We start from the raw sequence: 19,190 nt of genomic DNA on the forward strand, positions 1-19,190 counted from the left end.
AGAGGCAGAAAGGCAAAAGCCTGGGCTGAGGTGTGTGAGCCAGAAGCTAGAACCAAATAAGCCATGTGGGAGACACAGCCTGATCTATGTCTGGGTATACCAGTTTGTGGCTATGGGAGAAGCAAGACCCTCTTTGGATGCTAATGCTATGAGCCCCTCCATCGTAGGCTCAGGTTCTATACATGTGTAAAAAAGCTTCTCTCCCTGTGTCTTTAATTGATGTGAGTCATTCTGGAAGACAATAATTGTCTGCAAAGCAGGATAATATTGTGGCACGCACACCACCCCGATCTCTGAGCAGTGTGAGGGGTTCCAGGCGCTTACACAGGGTATTTCATTGAAGCTAAATATTATGTGGGCTACAGTCTACTACTACATCGCATACATGAACTATTATCTTGAGGTGCAGGAATGCATTTATTTATTTATTTATTTATTTATTCATTCATTCATTTACTCACTCATTCATAGAATACAAATCGTTAGGTATGGGTGTGAAATTTTAACTATAACACTGATGCAAAATAATTAATACTTTATGCAATGTATAAAGTTAAGGAAAGCTTCTTCTGCCTCGCTCAGTTATACAAGCCTCGCCGCTTCTAATTCAGCCCCTGCCCTGAGAAGGACCGACACGTGTCTTTTTTTTTTTTTTTTTGCCTGCTTCCAACCCATTCGCACATTCAGGCGGCGAACAAAGACGTCGCTCCCCTTTAAGGCGTTTGGCGTCCGCGTTCCCATCCACGCCGCCTGCCTTTTTTGGTTCCTCTCGGCGCTCCGTAGCAGGCGCGCTCAGGTCAGCCTGCTCTCCTCGCCCTTCTAATCCCCGCCCCTTTTTAAGGTGGGCTTCGTCCGTTTTTGGAAAAAAAGAAGATCATTGTCCCTTTGCGGACACTATACCTTTAAGGGTGGGGCCTCCCTCCCTGGACTGCAACTCCCTTCACGCCTTGGTCGCTGCGCGTAAGGGGCGGGTCGATGGGAATTGTAGTCTGATAACGTCATCGCGGCGAAGCCGGCCCGTGGTAGGTGCGTAGAGCGCATGCGCTTGGGCCACCGCCGCCGCCGCCGCTGCTACCGTCTCTTTCCCTTGAGCTGCAGCCAGCGCGGGTGCCGTGAGTGGTGCGTCGCTTTTTCCCAGCCGGGTGCGTTTAGTGCGCCTGCGCGAGGCCCTCCTCCTCAAGAGAGAGCTGCTGCCGCGGCTTCTGCTGCTGCTGCTGCTGCTGCTGCTTCTCCCGCCGAGCGCTGAGGTGAAGGCGGCGGCGGCGAAAGCGGCGCCTCTAACCGCGCCTTAAGGTGAGTTCGACTTGTGAGGAGAAAAGCGGCGGCGGCACCTCCGCCTCGTTCGCGGAGAGAGCAACCGGATCGCTGAGGAGAGGAGGGGGCCGGGGAAGGGAAGCGGGGGGAGAGTCTGGGCCCGCACCCTCCGCCTGTCCCTCGCTTCCTCGCGGGAAAAGCGCACGCGCGGGGGGGAGAGAGCTTCTCCTGCTGGAGCCCAGTAGCGATTCCTTCGGGGTGGGGAGATGCACGCTGGCGCCCCTGCACGCTTCTCCCGCCGTCCTTCCTGCCGCTGCTCCTTATGGGCCACCACGGTTAGGCTTCCCGGTGGCCACGATGCTCGGGCTCCTCTTCTAAGTAGTGCCACCGATGGCGAGGATGTCCCTCTCGAGAATGCTGGGTAGTGAGTGCCACCACACTCGTGGCGATGCTCCCAGTGAGGCTGCTGCTTAGCGCCTCCAGAAGTAATAACGCACCCGGTGGTGGCACAGGTATGGCGATGAGGTCATGGATGCCGGCATGCTTGAAGAGGGGGCTGTTAAGTAGAGCCCCCAATAGTAATAGTGGGTTGCATCCCACGAGGATCTGCTCAGAGCAGACCCATTGCCGTGAATGGGCCTAAGTTAATCATATGCAGAGTGCGCAGTGGCTCCCCTGCCCTTTCCTTGCGAGGAAGGGGATTCAGCAGCGTGGAGGGGGGGTTCCCTGGGTTGGGTTTGATGAAGTCCCGCAGGGACAGGTTGTGGAGGGAGGAGAGCCGAGGACTGGTAATGAATCCTTGAGGGACCCCAAAAGAAAGAGGGAAATTAGAGAATTCTAACCCCTCACCCAATTGAATATTGGACAATTAGGAAGAAAAGTTGGACCATGTGGAAACAGAATCATGGAGTCCTACTGGGTCCTTTCATGCTGAGGTCTATGTTGTCCTCCCCTCCCTTTATTCTCACAACAGTACTGTAAGGTAGGTTAGGCTGAGAGGAAATAATAGAATCATAAAATTGGATTCGGAGTTGGAAGGCCATACAACTTCTGTTTAAAAACCTCCAACAAAGGAGAGTCCACCACCTTCCCAGGTAGTCTGTTCCACACCATGAAGCTTACTTTGTTTTTTAAATAATTTTTATTGATTTTTTTTCTCATAACAAATATCCAATATCCTAACTAAACATTCATTTTTCAATTTCCCCCCTCCCTATTGACTTCCCTCAGCTTCCTTGTTCTCTGTAAATAAGATTGTAAATGTTTATTTAAATCATGCCAACAAGTTGTTTTTGCAAATATATTGTAAAAGGTTCCCATTCTTTTTAAAAATCACCGTTGTCCTTTTCATACAGTTTGTCCGTTAACTTTGCTAACTCTGCATAATTCATAAACTTTTCTTGCCATTGTTCTTTTGATGGTACATGAAGCTTACTTTGGACTACATATACATAGGATCACACTGCTGATGACTTATCTGCCTGGGATTTGTGAGCTGTGATTTCTGCATTGCAGGGAATTGGACTAGATGATTCTTGGTGTCCCTTCCAACTACAGTTCTATGATTCTATGTCCATTAATCCCAGTGGTCCTACTCTTGGATAGAACTACTGTTGAATAAAATCCAATTTTCATAATGAGACTGCTAAGGAACTACTAGTACTGGTATACGTCATTTTATTGCACTTTGCAGAGCAGTAGCGTTGCTTGGGTTCCTGTTGATTTGAAAGGGGAATGTGCAGGAAAACTTCCTGCTCGGTTGTGTTTAGGGCTATTGTGTGTGTTATCACAATTACCGTATATTCCATCTTTTCTACAGGGAGCTCCAAAGTGGTGTACGTGGTTCTTTCTGCCCACCTCCCTATTCTGTCTGCACATCAACCTTGTCACGTAGGTCTGGCTGAGAGGCAGTGACTGGTCCCCAAGTTTGCAGCCAGGGAGCTTCATAGCTGAGTGGTGAATTTGAAGCTCTGAGGTTGCCCCAGCCCTCTTGGTAGGTTTGATCATTATTCCTTTACCTCAGTTTTTTCAGCTCATAAAAATGGGGCAGAGATGGAGGCATCTGTAAGGCATTTAGTTTACTCCAGAGCCTGTACTTGGGTAATATTAGCAGCAGTGGTGCATAAAGGGGGTGGGACTGGGGGCAGGGGCGGGCGGAACGTGTGTCTTGCAATGGAACCCCAGTGTAAGTGGTTCCTACAGGGAATCTGCAAGGGAGCCATGGACTCAAAAAAGGTTGAGAATCACTGGACCTCAGTATAGTGAACATATTTTTTTTAAAAAAATAATTTTTATTAAGTTTCTTTTCTCATAACAAATAACAAACATACATTTTCCAATTTCCCCCCTCCCTGTTGACTTTCCTCAACTACCATTTCTGGTTTGTTACATCAAATGATACATTCTGCTGTTTGTATACTGTAATATGTTGTCACATTGTTAAAGTTCTTATTCTCTATAAATAAAGTTGTAAATGTTTATTTAAATCCAGCCAACAAGACAATTGAATTGTGCTGCTCAGAAACTGAAGGTCTGTTGAGTCATGTCAGAATGAGGGAGGGAGGGAGCCTCCGTGGGCAGAGGCAGTCTACCTGAGGAAAGGGGAGCGTTTGGTTGGTTGCTTGGTTTTATTCTCATTCTCATTGTGTATTTTGTGTTTTTATGCTGTGAACCGCCCTAAGATCTGCCAGGTGAAGGACGGTATAGAAATGTAATAAACAGAAACAGAATGTAGGGTGTGTGTGTGTGTGTGTGAGAGAGAGAGAGAGAGAGAGAGAGAGAGAGAGACTAAGACTAACCAACTAAAATACCAGATGAATAATAAGAATAATACGTAAACAATGACATAGTGATTGATGGGGGTTATTATTGGGTTGTTTTATTTTGATTTTATATATTCTGATCTTTTTTGTGAACCGCCCTGAGACCTCCAGGTATAGGGCGGTATATAAATTCTAATAATAATAATAATAATAATAATAATAATAATAATTTCTTCTTGTTGTTTCTGCAAATATATTGTAAAAGGTTCCCATTCTTTTTCAAAGTCACTATTGTCCTTTTCACGCAATTTGTCCGTTAACTTTGCTATTTCTGCATAGCTCATCAACTTTTTTTGCCATTGTGCTTTTGATGGTACTTCTCCAGTCTTCCAGTTTTGAGCTATTAAGATTCTTGCCGCTGTTGTAGCATACATAAATAGGTTCCGTTTTTCTTTTGGCAATTCTTGTCCTAAAATACCTAACAGAAAAGCTTCTAGTTTTTTAACAAATGTTATCTTAAACATTTAAAAAAATTCATTATATATCATTTCCCAAGAGTGAGTATAACTTTTATATGCACTGAGAAAACAACAAATTTGTGTGACTTGCTTTATTGTGATGTTTGCTTTATTGCAGTAATCTCCGACAGAACCTGCAATATAGCTGTTTGTGTTACAGGCATCCCCCCCAACTTAAGCGGGGATTACATTCTGGGCCCCTGTGTGCATAAGCGAAAATCACGTAAGGGGGGGAGTACCCTCTAAAAAGCCTCTAATTGCCTGTCTGCCCCCCCCCCCCGCTCTCCAGTTCTCTCTCCCACACACTCTCCATGCAATACTCTCTTCAACTAGAGTTGAAGCTTTGGGGCTGTCTGGAGGCTGGAGGACACGTGAAAAAGCGGCGGCGGCGGCTGCACTACTGTACCCCCTGCACTTCTTGTCTCTCTGGGGTTTCTTCCGCCCTCATTGAAGTTCTTTTTGAGCTCCCAAGAGGGTCTTTTTGCGAGCCAGAAAAACTCTCCAGTTCTGTCCCACCATCTATTTGTTTATTTCCTGGCTCTGTGCATATACGTGGTCAAGTTGGTCATGTGTAAGGTGGGGTGTGTGTGTGTGTGCCTGTATTAGTGTAGCAGTAATGCTCTTCGTAATAATTATGCTACTAATTGTTGTGATTATTGTTTGTGGTAGTGATAATGCTCCTAGTAATGTTACTATCACCTATCCATTGAATTATTTAATGTTGGTTTTAAAGCAGTGCCAGCAGTAGTGCTAATGCTCTTCCTCCTCCATATCATCCATCATTACCTGCACCCACAGTAGCAGTAAGAACTTAAGGAGATCCCTGTTGCCAGGTCCACCTAGTCTATCATCCCTCCTTTCCTAGTGGCTCCTCTTCCTGCCCACTTTCTGCGGGAGAGACTCCCTGTTTGAAACCTTAGAGAGCTGCTGCCAGTTAGTGCAGACAGTAGTGTGCTAGATGAACAGAAGGGTTCATTTGACTTTGTTTAGGACAGCTTTCTGTTTTCCTGTGTCTTCTGAACCTCAACTTGTGGCGTGTTTCCTTCAAACAAGCCACGGCATTAACCAAGGTTTGTTCTTGGCTTACCACTTGTGGTTTGTTTGGAGGAAGCAAAAGCAAGAGTCCAGATCTGGGCAGCATAGCAAGGCCAATTCTAGATTGTTTTGTCTTTGATACATAGGAACAAGGTTGAATTTCTTTTGAGAAGTGAGTGCTGGCACCCTTCTCATTCTGGATAAACCATAAGTTGTTTTAAAACTGTGGCTTAATGTGACATGACGGTCTCTGTGTGTGTAATATAATACATTGCCTGTACTACACCTTGAGGCAAGAGTCCTGCTATATCTGGTGAAAGCACACCTGGAGCAATGCTGCAGTGAGATGGTTCCCTCCGCAGTAACAGCTCAAATTTCCTAGAATATGAGTGCAGCATTTTATCAGACTTCTTTGGAGACTCAGACATAGAAGATGGGGTTTTGCTGCAATAGCAGCAAACCCTCTTTTCTCCTTAGGTTGTTTGCGGGCTGACCTTTAAACTCCCAAACTCTTAATTTCATTTCATTTCTGAATCTTACTATTAGCATTTGTTGGTATTGCAAACCCAGAAGACTTGATTTCTTAAATCACCCAGACCTTGCATATTTGAGGGTCTGACTTCCTAGTTTAACAACAACTTACACATGACAGTTTGTATTACTTTTTGCAGATTTGCACAGATGTGGAATGGGAGGCAAGCTTTACCAGCTTTCTGTTTTAAAAATTTCGAATGGAAAATATGTTTAATGGGGAAAAACAATGAAGTGTCTTAATTCAGTTAAGAGTTATAATATATGCAAAATAAGCTGAGTGACTCTGCCATAGCAACTGGGCAGTGCTGAATTAATTAACAGTTGTAGTGGGAAAGGAAACCATTGCCTCTGTTCAGATCCAAATGAATAGACGTAAACTTCTTGATGAATCACGTCCGCACTTTTAAAGCACTGTTAAAGCATGTAGCTTTCCCCAGAGAAATCATGGGAACTGTCATTTACCCCTTCACAGAGCTGCAATTCCCAGCACCCTTGACATACTACAGTTCCCAGGATTCTTTGGGGGAAGCTATGGGTTTTAAATGTATAGAATAGATTTGACCTCAGTTGTTTCTCTCTGGACCCTGCCTTTGAAATTGTTTTGCTTAGGTCTGGTCACCTTAAGATCAGTGGCATAGTGTCTTTTCAGATTGAAATGTACTACTGTTTTTTTAATACTGCCTTTTTCTGATGTAGGATTTGTGCCAGTGACTCCCTTGTGCAGGGACTCGGTGTAGCATGCAGAAGGGTCCTGGTAGTAGATAGCTGCATATGCTGTGGTTGGGTCTGAATAGAGAGAATGGTTTCTTTTTTGTCTTTGCTGCCACTGTCTACTGCAGCTACCCCTCTGGAAGTTATTTTTGGGAAAAGCAAGTGCAGAACAGGAGAGCAAGTGTTGAAGGACAAAGCCCTGGGTATGGCTGGTAACTAGCTTAAAAACCAACCCCTAATTTTTCTCCTGCCTCTCCAGTCAGCGCTTACACAAACACTAAAGAATTTATAATATCAGCTTTAGGAGACTGCCATCACAGTCCAAGAGATGGTCGCTACAAAGTGTGATAATGGCTTTAAGAAGCTTTAAAATTTGTCATTGGGCATGATTGAACCTCTATGTTCAGAGATGCTCCACCTTGGAATATCAAGTGCTGGTGAGCAAATGGGAAGGCTGTTGCAGGATGAGGTAGACTGTGGTCTGATCCAGCAGGACTCATGTGGGTTGTAGGTGTATTGGTGCAATGGGCTTCTAGTTTTAATTTGGGGTTTGTGTCTGTGATGTGTGTCTTGGCTGCCTTAAGTTTGGAAAACCATTATTTTCTCCCTGTTTCCTTGTAGGAGACACCCTCCTTTGAATTGGCTTGCACTTCCATCCCCTGAAGTGCCCAGATCCTGGCTTGCTAGTTTTCATAGCCATGGCAACGGAAGAGAAGAAGCCAGATTCAGAATCAACCAAAACACAATCAACACCCTCCTCTTCAACCAATCAGAGCAAGGTGTGTGTCAGGGCTTCTGGGCTGTAATTCTGTCTGCAAGTTCAAATAGTCTGAGGATGGTAAACTCTTGTGTGTGGACCTGATTTTATGGGGCATGTTTGTTGGATACTGTTCAGTTAAGAGCCCAAACCCAGCTCCGACTCTTCTGTCACTAGAGGCAGATCTAGATTCATTCATAAGGATCTAACTGCCATGCTGTTTACTGTTGCCTGCTTATAGGTTGCCTCCCTTTGGAAAGTATCGAAAGGGATTGTAAGGGAAAGTTCTGATCCAGCTCTTTCCAAGCATCTAACACAGGCTTCCTCAAACTCGGCCCTCCAGATGTTTTTGGCCTACAACTCCCATGATCCCTAGCTAGCAGGACCAGTGGTCAGGGATGATGGGAATTGTAGTCTCAAAACATCTGGAGGGCCGAGTTTGAGGTAGCCTGATCTAACACAACACAGAAGGGTTGTTAGAGGTCAAACTAAACTTGATCATTTTGATTAGGTCCGACCCCCATCCATCTTGGGCTCCCTTATCTTTGAGTATTTCTGACTGTTTCCTGAATACCTGTTGGGTTTGGATCCTGCCTGCCTGGGACAGCAATAACAGGTGCTGTGGCAGGCCAACTGACAGACCACAGCATGCTAAGTCAGGCTCAGAGAGTCATGCAAGTTTTGTAGGGCTGTTCTTGAAGCATCTCTTTGTGGTTTTCTTTTCTCAGCCTGCCCCTGTAAAACCAAACTATGCCCTGAAGTTCACGCTGGCAGGACACACAAAAGCTGTCTCATCAGTGAAATTCAGTCCCAATGGGGAGTGGCTGGCCAGTTCTTGTAAGTATCCATTCTGACATGGTCAAGAGGGATCCTTTCCTGACTCCTATTCACATTTATTTCTAGGGCTGTTTCCCAGTTCAAGAAATCTAGTGTTCATTGTGTTAGCACATGCATCAAGCAAGAGCCAAACCCTCTTTGTTTTTTTAGATTATTCATTCTTGGGGCAAAGATTAGGCATTCTCTCCTGTCCGAGAAGGTGGGAAGCTGCCTTATACATGGTCAGACCATTGGTCCATTCAGGTCAGGATACCATCGATACTGACTGGCAGCAGATCTCCAGGATTTCAAGTGGGGGGTTATTTTCCAACTCTACCTCAGTTTGCCAAGTATTGAACCTGGAACCTTCTGCATGCAGAGCAGATGCTCTTCCAGAGTGAATGTCCCTTTTTAGATGGTTCTTACCATCGCTAATTTCACACTTGGGACTTCCTGTACACTATGAAAACTAAGGGAGGGAGGGTTTTTTGGGTTTTTTGCTAGAGGGAGCATTTAGAAATATCCTATTTACAGTCTGCATTTGAAACTGAATTATATGCCTTGTGCAAGTCAAGTACATTTGCACAGTTTCCTACTCAGATGTGAGAGGCGTGAAAATTCTTCTGCTTATATCATATGTTGGTGGGCTGTATTTATGTATTCACTTAAACAAATGCATCTTTATAACCCCCATCTTCTCTAAAAAGAGGGCAAAAAAGAGTATAATCAGAGTTCAAAAATACCTGCATGCCTCCCCACCCCTGTGTTGCAGGGTCAAGGTGCCTAAAATAATTTTTGTTGGTGGATTCTCTTTTTTCTTTTAGCGGCTGATAAGCTTATAAAAATCTGGGGTGCCTATGATGGCAAATTTGAGAAAACCATATCTGGCCACAAGCTGGTGAGTACTTCCCAATTAATAAGGGGACTGGTTGAAGTGTTTGTCGCAGAGTTAACTGGACAAGTGCCTCAAGGTGTAACAGTGGCTTCTGCCTATGCAAATAAGGAATCGGTGGCTGGGGATTTTTAACCATCGTCTTGCCTGGAGGGATTTAGCCTATGGGGGCATGGGGAATAGGTTACAACAGTTGCTTTTTGGTTCAGGAGTAGATCGTTAACCATTTCTGTTGCTTGGGTTGTTTGGTTTTTTTGCCTGCTAGAACATGAGAAAAGTTCATTGCAAAATAGTACATGAGAGAGAAGGAGTTATTTGGCTAACCCTTTTTTTGGTTTCTGTTATGCTCTGCTGCTTGGAGGGAGGGTTTTTTTTTTTTTTTTGCTAGAGGGAGCATTTAGAAATATTACCCTATTTGTAACCACCTCATTCTTTGTAAATTGTACACAGTTTCTCAGTTAAAAACAGGCGAATGACTTTTTGTAAAAAACTAAACATTATCTGTTGCAGGGAATCTCTGATGTCGCTTGGTCATCTGATTCAAACCTTCTTGTATCTGCTTCAGATGACAAAACTCTCAAAATCTGGGACGTGAGCTCGGTAAGAAGCTTGTAGTTGCATCCCCTACTTGTTTTGCTTACCACCCAGCCATCTTGGAGAGCCTTAACTGGATTCTAATATGACTGTCTATCTATAATGGTGCTCCTGATCCAGCTAAACTCACTTCTGACTTTTCATGGCACTGAATCACAAACTCAGCTTTATCAGGACTTCTAGGTTTTCCTGTCCATTGAACTGAGTCTGCTCTTGGTTGTTAAAAGGCTAGATTAAAAGTTCAAAATAAATTTACCTCAATTTATATCCTGTTCATTTTACAAAATGTTGCCAGCAGTCTGTGCATAACGAATACATAAAAACTACCTGTGTGGTTAAAATAAATCTTTAAGGGATCCGTTCTGATAATTCAGACAATGTCAGAGACCCATTTTAGGCAGTAATATAATCCTTTTTGTGTGTGGATTATTATTATTAACAGTCCAAACTATAAACAAATACCTTCACCCCTTAATGTGGACCCAGCCATCAGATATATAGCCTTTAAATATCTTAAACTGCTATGGAAAATTTAACACACATTTTCCTTCTCGTGGGTATTTATGTTCCTGACAACAAAAAGAAGTTTGTGTTGGCTTAACTTTGAGAGCTGTAGTGTACATATTTTCACTGAAATGTGCATGGATAACAAAGCATTTTTTTAAGGCCAAGATTAGCGAGTTTGTCTTAACGGTTGTTTTGCAGGCTGAATAGTTTTTAAATGCAGTTCCCTTTTTGGTTAACTTTTTGAAGGGGAGATATAGGAATTCCCTTCCTCCGTTGCTGGCTCATTGTTGGCCTGTTAAACCTCTTAGTGGTTCATTCCACTAATGGTGCTGTGGTCACTTAACATTGGGGGATGGGGAGCAGGGAACCAGGACATCCTGCAGATGTAGCTTTGTCTCCAGGTGAGCTGACACTGGTTCTCTCCCACCCAATAGCTGAGCGTTTTAAACTTGAGTCCCAGTCCGGTGTGTGTTATCTCTAGTGTCTGCACCATATGGTACTACATTCCTCAACATGCAGCCAGTCCTAAGAATATGGAGCTCTGGCCCATTTACTGTTTTTATTATCTTTTTAGGGGAAATGCTTGAAAACCCTGAAGGGGCACAGCAACTATGTCTTCTGCTGCAATTTCAACCCACAGTCCAACCTCATTGTCTCAGGATCGGTGAGCATTTGCTTTTGCTGAAAAGAGGCAATGGGTCGCTCTTGCTATCTCTTTCATAAGACAGAAAATGGTGGGCCGAGCTCTGACTCAGATCTCTAGCTGTGTTGCAGCAGGCATTAACTGTTTTGTTTCAGGGCATCATGGTGCTGGTAGGACACAGTTTCCTCTTGCCATGGCAGATATTCAACTAATGTGGGGTGGAGAAGAGAGATATTGGCCAAGCATCTGCTCTGTTGTTGATTTCATCAGTGAACACACCATTGTGATATTTGAGTCACAAAGGTAGAGTCCACAGGCCTATAAATCACACAGGCTTATGCAGAGGCATTTCCTTACCTTAGGTTTACACAGGTGCAGAACAGGTGCAAGGAGAACAGGGTGCCTGCTCCTTACCAGGCTAGCTGAAAGCTGAGTTTTTCCTGCACAAGCATTATTGGCACATTCTTAAAACAGTCTGAGGAAGTGGGTGATCCCAACAATTTCCTCTCACACTCTATTACAGAAATTACATCTCTTCACGTGTTAGCTATCTGTTAAAGCATATACTGTAATTTCCACTAATTTCCAAAATGCATAAAGATGACAAGCCATTTGGATCTGGGCCTCCTGCTGAAAGGCAGGAGTAAGCCCTGTCTATCTCTGCTTTTTGTGAGTTGGGTGTCCCTGCAGTGCACTCTATAGAGCAGCTGCTATATAAGCTTGTGATGCTCCAGGACAGTTGGAAAGCCCCCCCTGGTTGTTAATTTAAGTCCCAGGGTGAACCTTCACTATCTGTCTCTGCTGTAGTTCAAACTCGGATGTTCTGTGCAATGGCTGTGTAACAGGACAGCAAGGAAAAGGAACAAATATTGGCAATAAAACTTTTTGCAATAGAGGTAGTGTTGTTTGTAAAATCTCAACTGTGCAATAAACCTTGCCCTGATTTCACACAGAGGTGCTTGAACAGTGACTTCTTGCTTTGGAAAGAGGAGAGATGATGGAACCTGATTCTAGGTTTCTTGTGAAGATATTAACCACAGAGAAATCTTGTCCCTGATTTTGTCAATGGAGTTCCATTACAAGTAGTTGAAATTTTAAGAGACAACACTGAAATCTTCTGAGTTTATTCCTTTGTTTTGTCTCCAGTTTGATGAGAGTGTGAGGATATGGGACGTCAAAACCGGGAAGTGCCTAAAAACCCTGCCAGCCCATTCTGACCCGGTTTCAGCGGTAGGTCCTCTTGGGATGAGTTGAGATGAGCTGGGCTGTCCCTTATGCTCCCCCACCCCCGCCCCATCCCATGACAAAGTTGCCTGCCATCTGTCAGTAACATTTCAAGCTTCTTGAGTGAACTCCTGGTCTTCCAGGCTGAGCAAGTGGAGTAAAATATTGCTGCTGCCGCCACCGCCTTGTTTGGCTAATGGTTCAGCAGTGTCAGCTGGGGAGGAAAGCTTGCCCTGCTAGATGTGAAATCCTACATCTGATGCTTACTTCCAGCCATAGGAATACAACACTCCATGCCATAGCAGTCTTTGGCTCCAGGTGGATGTCTTGCACCTTAAATTCTGCAGTAAACGTTCAGCAAACTGGCAGAGTCTCTTAAAGAGCAGCAGTGTATTTAAATTGGGTCTTGGTATGGGGGGCATTCTGGCACCAACCTTAGGGAATTTTCTTTCTGAAAAAGGTGCCTTGTACCACAGATGCAATATTGCCTCTTGCTAAGCCACCAAAATAATGTTTATTTATGTGTGGCAGTATAAATTCAATTAATAATAAATTCTTGCCTCCAGGTGCATTTTAACCGTGATGGCTCCCTGATAGTGTCCAGCAGCTATGATGGCCTCTGGTAAGTGGGAGAAGGAGAGAAGGCTGGGTTTAGATCCTGAGTTTGTGAGGTGGGGGCATTCAGCCACCCCAGGAATGATGGGTAGAGAATGGGTCCATCTGTCCACAATTTTGACTTGATTTCCAGTCCCTCCCTCCAACCCCCCAAGAGGCAGCTCTTTTGTTCTCCTGCCGCTAAACTGGCTCAGACTGGCTGTATCTTAAATATTGATAATTTTAAGCCTCAACATTGGAAGAATAGGTGTGTGTTCACATGTGTTGTGTTTGTGGGAGATCTGCGTCACTTGCTTTAATTATTTAATCTGATGATTATGCAGGTTCTGACCTATAAAAAAAAAGAAAAAGGAGCTGTCACACAGTGCATAGGGGAACACACAGCTTTCATGCAAAAGGTCCCTGCAGCATCTATAATCATCGTTTATTTATATGTCATGTTTACATTGTTATACCATGCTCAGGTCAGCTTACGTAATTACCAAAAAAAAATCAACCATATCCAGTCATAAACAATACATGAAAACTTTTCAATAAGTATAGAAGGATTTATTTTTTTACAGAAAACCCAAATAAAAGGTATAACAATAAAGATAGAAAAGCATTAACAGCAAAGCTTATTCTCACACACACACACACACACACACACACCTTGATTAAACCTTGACACCCTCAACAGAGACACCTTCATGTCCCACCCCATGAGTCTCTAAGCCAGGCATCCCAAACCTTCGGCCCTCCAGATGTTTTGGACTACAATTCCCACCATCCCTGACCACTAGTCCTGTTAGCTAGGGATCATGAGAGTTGTAGGCCAAAACATCTGGAGGGCCGTAGGTTGGGGGTGCCTGCTCTAGGCATCCTGAACAGTAGGTCCTGCAGGACTCACATTTAAGATGATCTCTGGCCCCTTCAGCAGCAACAGCGCTTGCAGGACTTGTTTGGAGCTCTCTCAGGCCAGGTGGGAATAGCTCAGCAAAGCTGGGAGCAGGTCACCTGCAAATACTTCAGCAGTTAAGAGCAGAGGATATACCAACTGTCTGATCCTCTGCTTTTGCCAAACGTGTGTGTTGTCCCCCTCGGCTCTCTCCCCCAATCATAGTTTTTTGTTGCCTTACTAATGGTGACTTTTATCTTCACCTTGCAGCCGAATCTGGGATACAGCATCAGGACAGTGTTTGAAAACACTGATTGGTAAGTTTTTTGTGTGCGTGCTCCAAAGGCCTCTGCTAACTTATCCCGCAATAATAGCCTTTCATATGAAAATGATGGTTTCTCTTTCCCTTCGCTGCAGATGATGACAATCCCCCTGTGTCTTTTGTGAAGTTCTCTCCCAATGGCAAATATATTCTAGCGGCAACGTTGGACAAGTAAGAGTCAAGGGGTGTTGTGCTGTTTTTTTCAGAGCAAATAACTAATTATTGTGGCAGGGTTGCTCAGCTTTATCAAAGAAACAAAACTTCGAAATACAGGGACATTACACCTCCCGATTTACTAGATCACAAACATACATATTTAAACATTAGCTAAACTAGCACAACAGCTTGGAGAAAGAAGTATGTGCAGTCATAACCATCCAGACTTCATTCTTGTTGACAGCTTTGAATATGTTTCTGCATATATATTGCGCTCTCATTTTTCTGGCCAATTTGAAACCTAAGATAAAAGACCACTCTTTTCAGTTCCAGGGATGCATTCTAGAAGATGAGAAGTAGCGGTGGGAACAGAGTGATTGTGAGGGCAAGTTGCTGAAAGGGTGAACTGTGAGAGTTCAGAAACAAATTAAACTCTAGTGAGGAGGGAGTTGAACAGAGATCTGAGTGGGGGAGGTGCAATGAGCTCACAGAAAAATGGCCACTGCGATACAATGAATGGCAATGGGAGAGAGAAGTCACTCTAAAGTTTAGATGAGAAGAAAGTCTCTTCTGTGGGTAAAGACATAAAATATGATAGACATTTGATGAAGAGGCTTAAAACTAGTAGATACAGTGGTACCTCGGGTTACAGACGCTTCAGGTTACAGACTGCTAACCCAGAAATAGTACCTTGGGTTAAGAAATTTGCTTCAGGATAAGAACAGAAATCGCGCGGCAGCGGCGGGAGGCCCCATTAGCTAAAGTGGTACCTCAGATTAAGAACAGTTTCAGGTTAAGAACGGATCTCCAGAACGAACTAAGTTCTTAACCCAAGGTACCACTGTAGTTGCTTTAGATAGGCATGAGGATGTATGAAACATCTGAACACCCTAGAAGCCTAGATACTATTTTAAAGTATTGTGCTTCATTTCCCTGTCTTTTTCTCCAGCACTCTTAAGCTTTGGGACTACAGCAAAGGAAAGGTGAGTCTTGATATTTTCCTTAACAGAGAACTTACTAGGGGAAGTCTTTTTAATAAATGTTTCGGTTGGCTGGTTGGTTCCCCCCACCTTTTACTTACAGTCCAAATTTCTGTGTGTGCTAACTCAGAAATAACTCGCTGGGTTCAGTAGGGCTACTCGGTAGTAAACGTTTTAAGACTCCAGCCATAGGTTATTATTGTAATTTTTCAGTACTATACCGCTTTATATTTTCAAGAAAAAAATCTCAAAGTGATTTACAGCACATTAAAATAACAATCCACAGTAAAAGATTACTGAAGAAAGTAAAACAAGTAAAAATGTGATCTTAAAATTGTGTCACTGGAGTGAATTGTGCATTGATTCACATGCTGGGGGGGCAGGGAAAGATGACTGTAATTGGTAAAATGTCCAACTGAATTGTTAAATATATTAACGTTGACAATATACACAATTCATTTTTTGCTTTTCTATCTTGAGAAAAAAAAACAAAAAAGGCCAAAGATGATTATAATGGCACCCGCAACCTACGTTTAAGGGGCCATTTGGCGAATAGCTTACACATCTGAGTTTCTAACACTGGTGAGCACAGGTTGCTGGATCCAGCATCTAAGCTCTTATTATGTTCTGTTGTAAAGCTCTGTCAAGGAAATGTGCTTGAGAGCTTCTTTTTCTGCCTCTGACTTCTGTGGTGTATTCTGTGGGCTTTTTATATTCCAGTGCCTAAAGACCTACACAGGCCACAAGAACGAGAAGTACTGCATCTTTGCCAACTTCTCTGTTACTGGTGGAAAGGTGAGAATTTCTTTTTCTGGGCTGCTGTGGAAAGGGTTTTGAGCCTAAATCCTCAAAATCAACTCATGGTTTTGCTTTGAAAGTAAACAGGGATGCTCAGTCCTTGTAAACTGTTCTCTAGAGTTCATTAATAAAAAATCCTGCATGCATCATTTTAGTTGGCCTGGGATGAGGTTGCTCCTTCTTCCCATTTTAATACATTTGTTTTCTCCCTCATTTAGTGGATCGTTTCTGGTTCAGAGGACAACCTGGTTTACATTTGGAACCTCCAAACGAAAGAGATTGTACAGAAGCTGCAAGGGCATACAGGTGGGAGGTCCCAGAATATTTTAAGTGGTTTACCCCCAAGTGGTGTGAACTCACAACTATTTTGGACTGCTTACTTAGCTAGGAAAGGAAGACCTAACTAAATAGGATTCCCCCCCAGCAAGCATCCCTCTCCAGTGTCTCATGTCTTTAGAGGTGTTGCTCTAGAAGTGTGTTGAAGATGGTTCACTGAGGACTAGTGAACTTGCTTCTGAATGCTTTGGTACAGAAATTCTGTCATGGGTGTGTCCTTGACTTTAAAGGAGTAATTGTATTTGATTAATCAAGAAGATTTCTTATCCTTCATAAGCAGTTCGTAGTAGAATACAGTGGACCCTCCGGATACAAACTTAATTCGTTCTGGGGGTCCGTTCACACCCTGAAAATTACGCGCAGAGTGCTTCTGTGCATGGTGAAACCCAGAAGTATACACTTCCGGGTTTGCCGTGGCCGTTACCCAAAGATTCTGTATCCAGAGGGATACGTAAGTAGAGGTACGACTGTATACAATTAAAAAAATTATTACAATTATAAAATGCACAAAAACCTTTCTAAGTGGAACAGGGCAGTGTAAATTCATCCTACTGAATGAAATTCCTTAACTATTAAAAGATAGGTTTGGCAAGCAATTAGGGCAGGTCCATTATAGCTTAGTGGTTAGAACATCTGCTTTGTATGCAGTCCCAGGTTCAATCCCCAGTCTCCTGGTGTGGGGATGGGAGAGATTCCTACATGAAACCTTGGAAAGCCACTGCCAGTAAGTGCAGACAGTACTGAGCTAGCAGCAAACTTTTGTGGGTTTATTTTGCAGGTTACCTTCAACAATCGTCCACTAACCCAAGCAGATTGATGTTTTGTTTTGTTTTGTTTTTTTACTAAATCACTGGATGACCATGCCTTTTGTTGCTTTCTGTCTCTCCCAACAGATGTTGTGATCTCTACAGCTTGCCATCCAACGGAGAACATCATTGCCTCAGCAGCTCTAGAAAACGACAAAACAATTAAACTTTGGAAGAGTGACTGTTAAAATGCTTTCAGCATCACTTCAGAGACTGCTGGGGGGTGTCTGGAAAACATGGGGGTATTTTGTGTTTGTGTTTTTTGAAGACCCATTTGCCAGGAAACAAAGCAACCTTTGAGAAGATGATTTCTCCTAGTCTTTGCCCAAAGAACTTCTCTCTTTGGCTTGTCTCCAAACTGGGCAAATATAGGTTTTTTGTGGGGGGGAAATAATAAAAAGGTTCTGTTTTCTTTGATGAATTGGCGGCTTTTCCTATTGGGAAGCCATTAACTATTCTCTCCTTGGAGAATTAGATGGCATCCTCATTCCTTGGAGGGAACACTGTCTCCTAACAGCAACCACCGCCAAGTCATAAACTTAGAAAGAATCTGGATATGTTAACATTCTTAAAGAAAAAGAAAAAAAGATCCAGGCAGGTAGGCCCTAGTACCTAAAACTTTAAATAGAAGAGCCATGGTGGCTCATTACTAAAGGCAATTTTTTTAACGTGACCAAACAAGTGTTCTTTTGCCTTGCGCCTCTTCTCATTTCCCACCCACCCAAGTTTCCAGAACCTGTGATTAAATCACCCTTTCTTTGTCCTTCTGTGTAATGCACCCTGTTCATCATGCTCTCTGATAGATGCTACTTGACAGTAAAAGTCTATTCACGCTTTTCACCCCACCCCCACCCCAAATTATCTGTTCAACCTCTGTCCTCCAAAGTCCTTGCTTGTGGCTTTTTGTTTGTTTTTACTTAAAAAAAAATATTCTGGCAAATTTCACAAACTCTGTACAGTTATTTCAGTGTAAAAAACAAAAGAAAAACACTTTTTTAATCTTGGAAACCTCATTGTATGAGCTTGTATTTGCTAATGGTATGGCTTTATTCTATCCCCCCCTTCCACATTGGTATATTCCTTTTCTACCCTTTCTTCCCTCCTCTGCGCTTATCAATATTTTACACATCAAACCTGGTTACCATATGCACAATAAAAAGGTGGGATTTTTTGTGAATTGGTCGTCATTCAAGTGGACTGGTGTACGGTGTCTCGATGTGGCCCCTGCCAATTCCTTGTATGGACCACAATTCCTTGGGGTCACAGCTGATTGCCTCATGACCTGCTTCCAAAGACAAAAACCAGCGTGCAGTGGAAGGAACTGAAGACGAAATTATTATACATTCAGATTTATTACATGCTCTTCCCCATCTCTTCCCAAGGCAGGTTACAATTTAAAAATCAGTGTTAAATTCAGCCATAGGAGTAGGGTGGGTCCTGAAAATATCAAAAGCTCAGGGTAGTGAATGCATTGAAGGAAACTCACTTAGCTATTGCTGAAGAGACACTGAAAATAGTCTTTCCTACATAAGAGAAGCCTGCAGGACCAGGTCAGTTGCCGCCCATCTAGTCCAGCATCCTGTTCTCACAGTTGTCAGCCAGATGCCCCAAAGGGAAGCCCATAAGCAGGATCCAAAAACAAGAGCCCCCTCCCCTCCTGTGGTTCCCAGCAATGTATTCAAAAGCAGTGCTGCCTTTGACCATGAAGGTAAAGCATAGCTAGTAGCCATTGAAGCCTTCTCCATGAATTGGTCCACTCCAGCCCAATCTTTTAAAGCTGTTCAAGTTGGTGGCCAGTTATCTTGGCAGCTGTGATTTTAGGGATTTTTTTAGGGACACTTGAACTTCTTAGGATGATGTACTGACACCCATTTCCACTCAGAGGAGATGGCCATGGAAGAGACCAGCTTCTGTTAGTACAGTTTGTTAAGTTCCCTAGGTCTGACTGGTGTACAGGATGTATGTGTCTGTATATATGTATACACCTGGAGCTCTACTTTACATCTGCAGGTGAGGCAGCTTGCCTTGGTAATGGACTGGATGAGAGCCAGCA

At 43.4% G+C, this 19,190-nt stretch overlaps 1 protein-coding gene across 3 annotated transcripts; it reads left to right on the forward strand.

The window, feature by feature from the left end:
• Positions 1-1,058: 1,058 nt before the first annotated feature.
• WDR5 (WD repeat domain 5) lies at positions 1,059-18,314 on the forward strand. Of its 3 annotated transcripts, none has more exons than XM_080989938.1 (15): positions 1,059-1,293; positions 3,074-3,251; positions 7,436-7,593; positions 8,300-8,408; positions 9,212-9,285; positions 9,790-9,879; positions 10,955-11,044; positions 12,170-12,253; positions 12,814-12,869; positions 14,010-14,056; positions 14,157-14,232; positions 15,167-15,200; positions 15,918-15,992; positions 16,214-16,301; positions 17,225-18,314. In XM_080989938.1, exons 3-15 carry the CDS (start codon positions 7,513-7,515, stop codon positions 17,323-17,325), a joined length of 1,005 nt encoding a protein of 334 aa, XP_080846064.1. In that variant the 5' UTR covers positions 1,059-1,293; positions 3,074-3,251; positions 7,436-7,512; the 3' UTR covers positions 17,326-18,314. The 3 variants fall into 3 exon arrangements, with proteins under 3 accessions (XP_080846064.1, XP_080846065.1, XP_080846063.1); XM_080989937.1 differs by having other exon boundaries at positions 1,060-1,293; positions 3,074-3,247; XM_080989939.1 differs by lacking the exon at positions 3,074-3,251.
• Positions 18,315-19,190: the final 876 nt, after the last annotated feature.

Source organism: Podarcis pityusensis (genome assembly GCF_964106645.2).
Source record: "Podarcis pityusensis genome assembly, chromosome: Z".
In the NCBI taxonomy this organism is placed as follows: Eukaryota; Metazoa; Chordata; class Lepidosauria; order Squamata; family Lacertidae; genus Podarcis; species Podarcis pityusensis.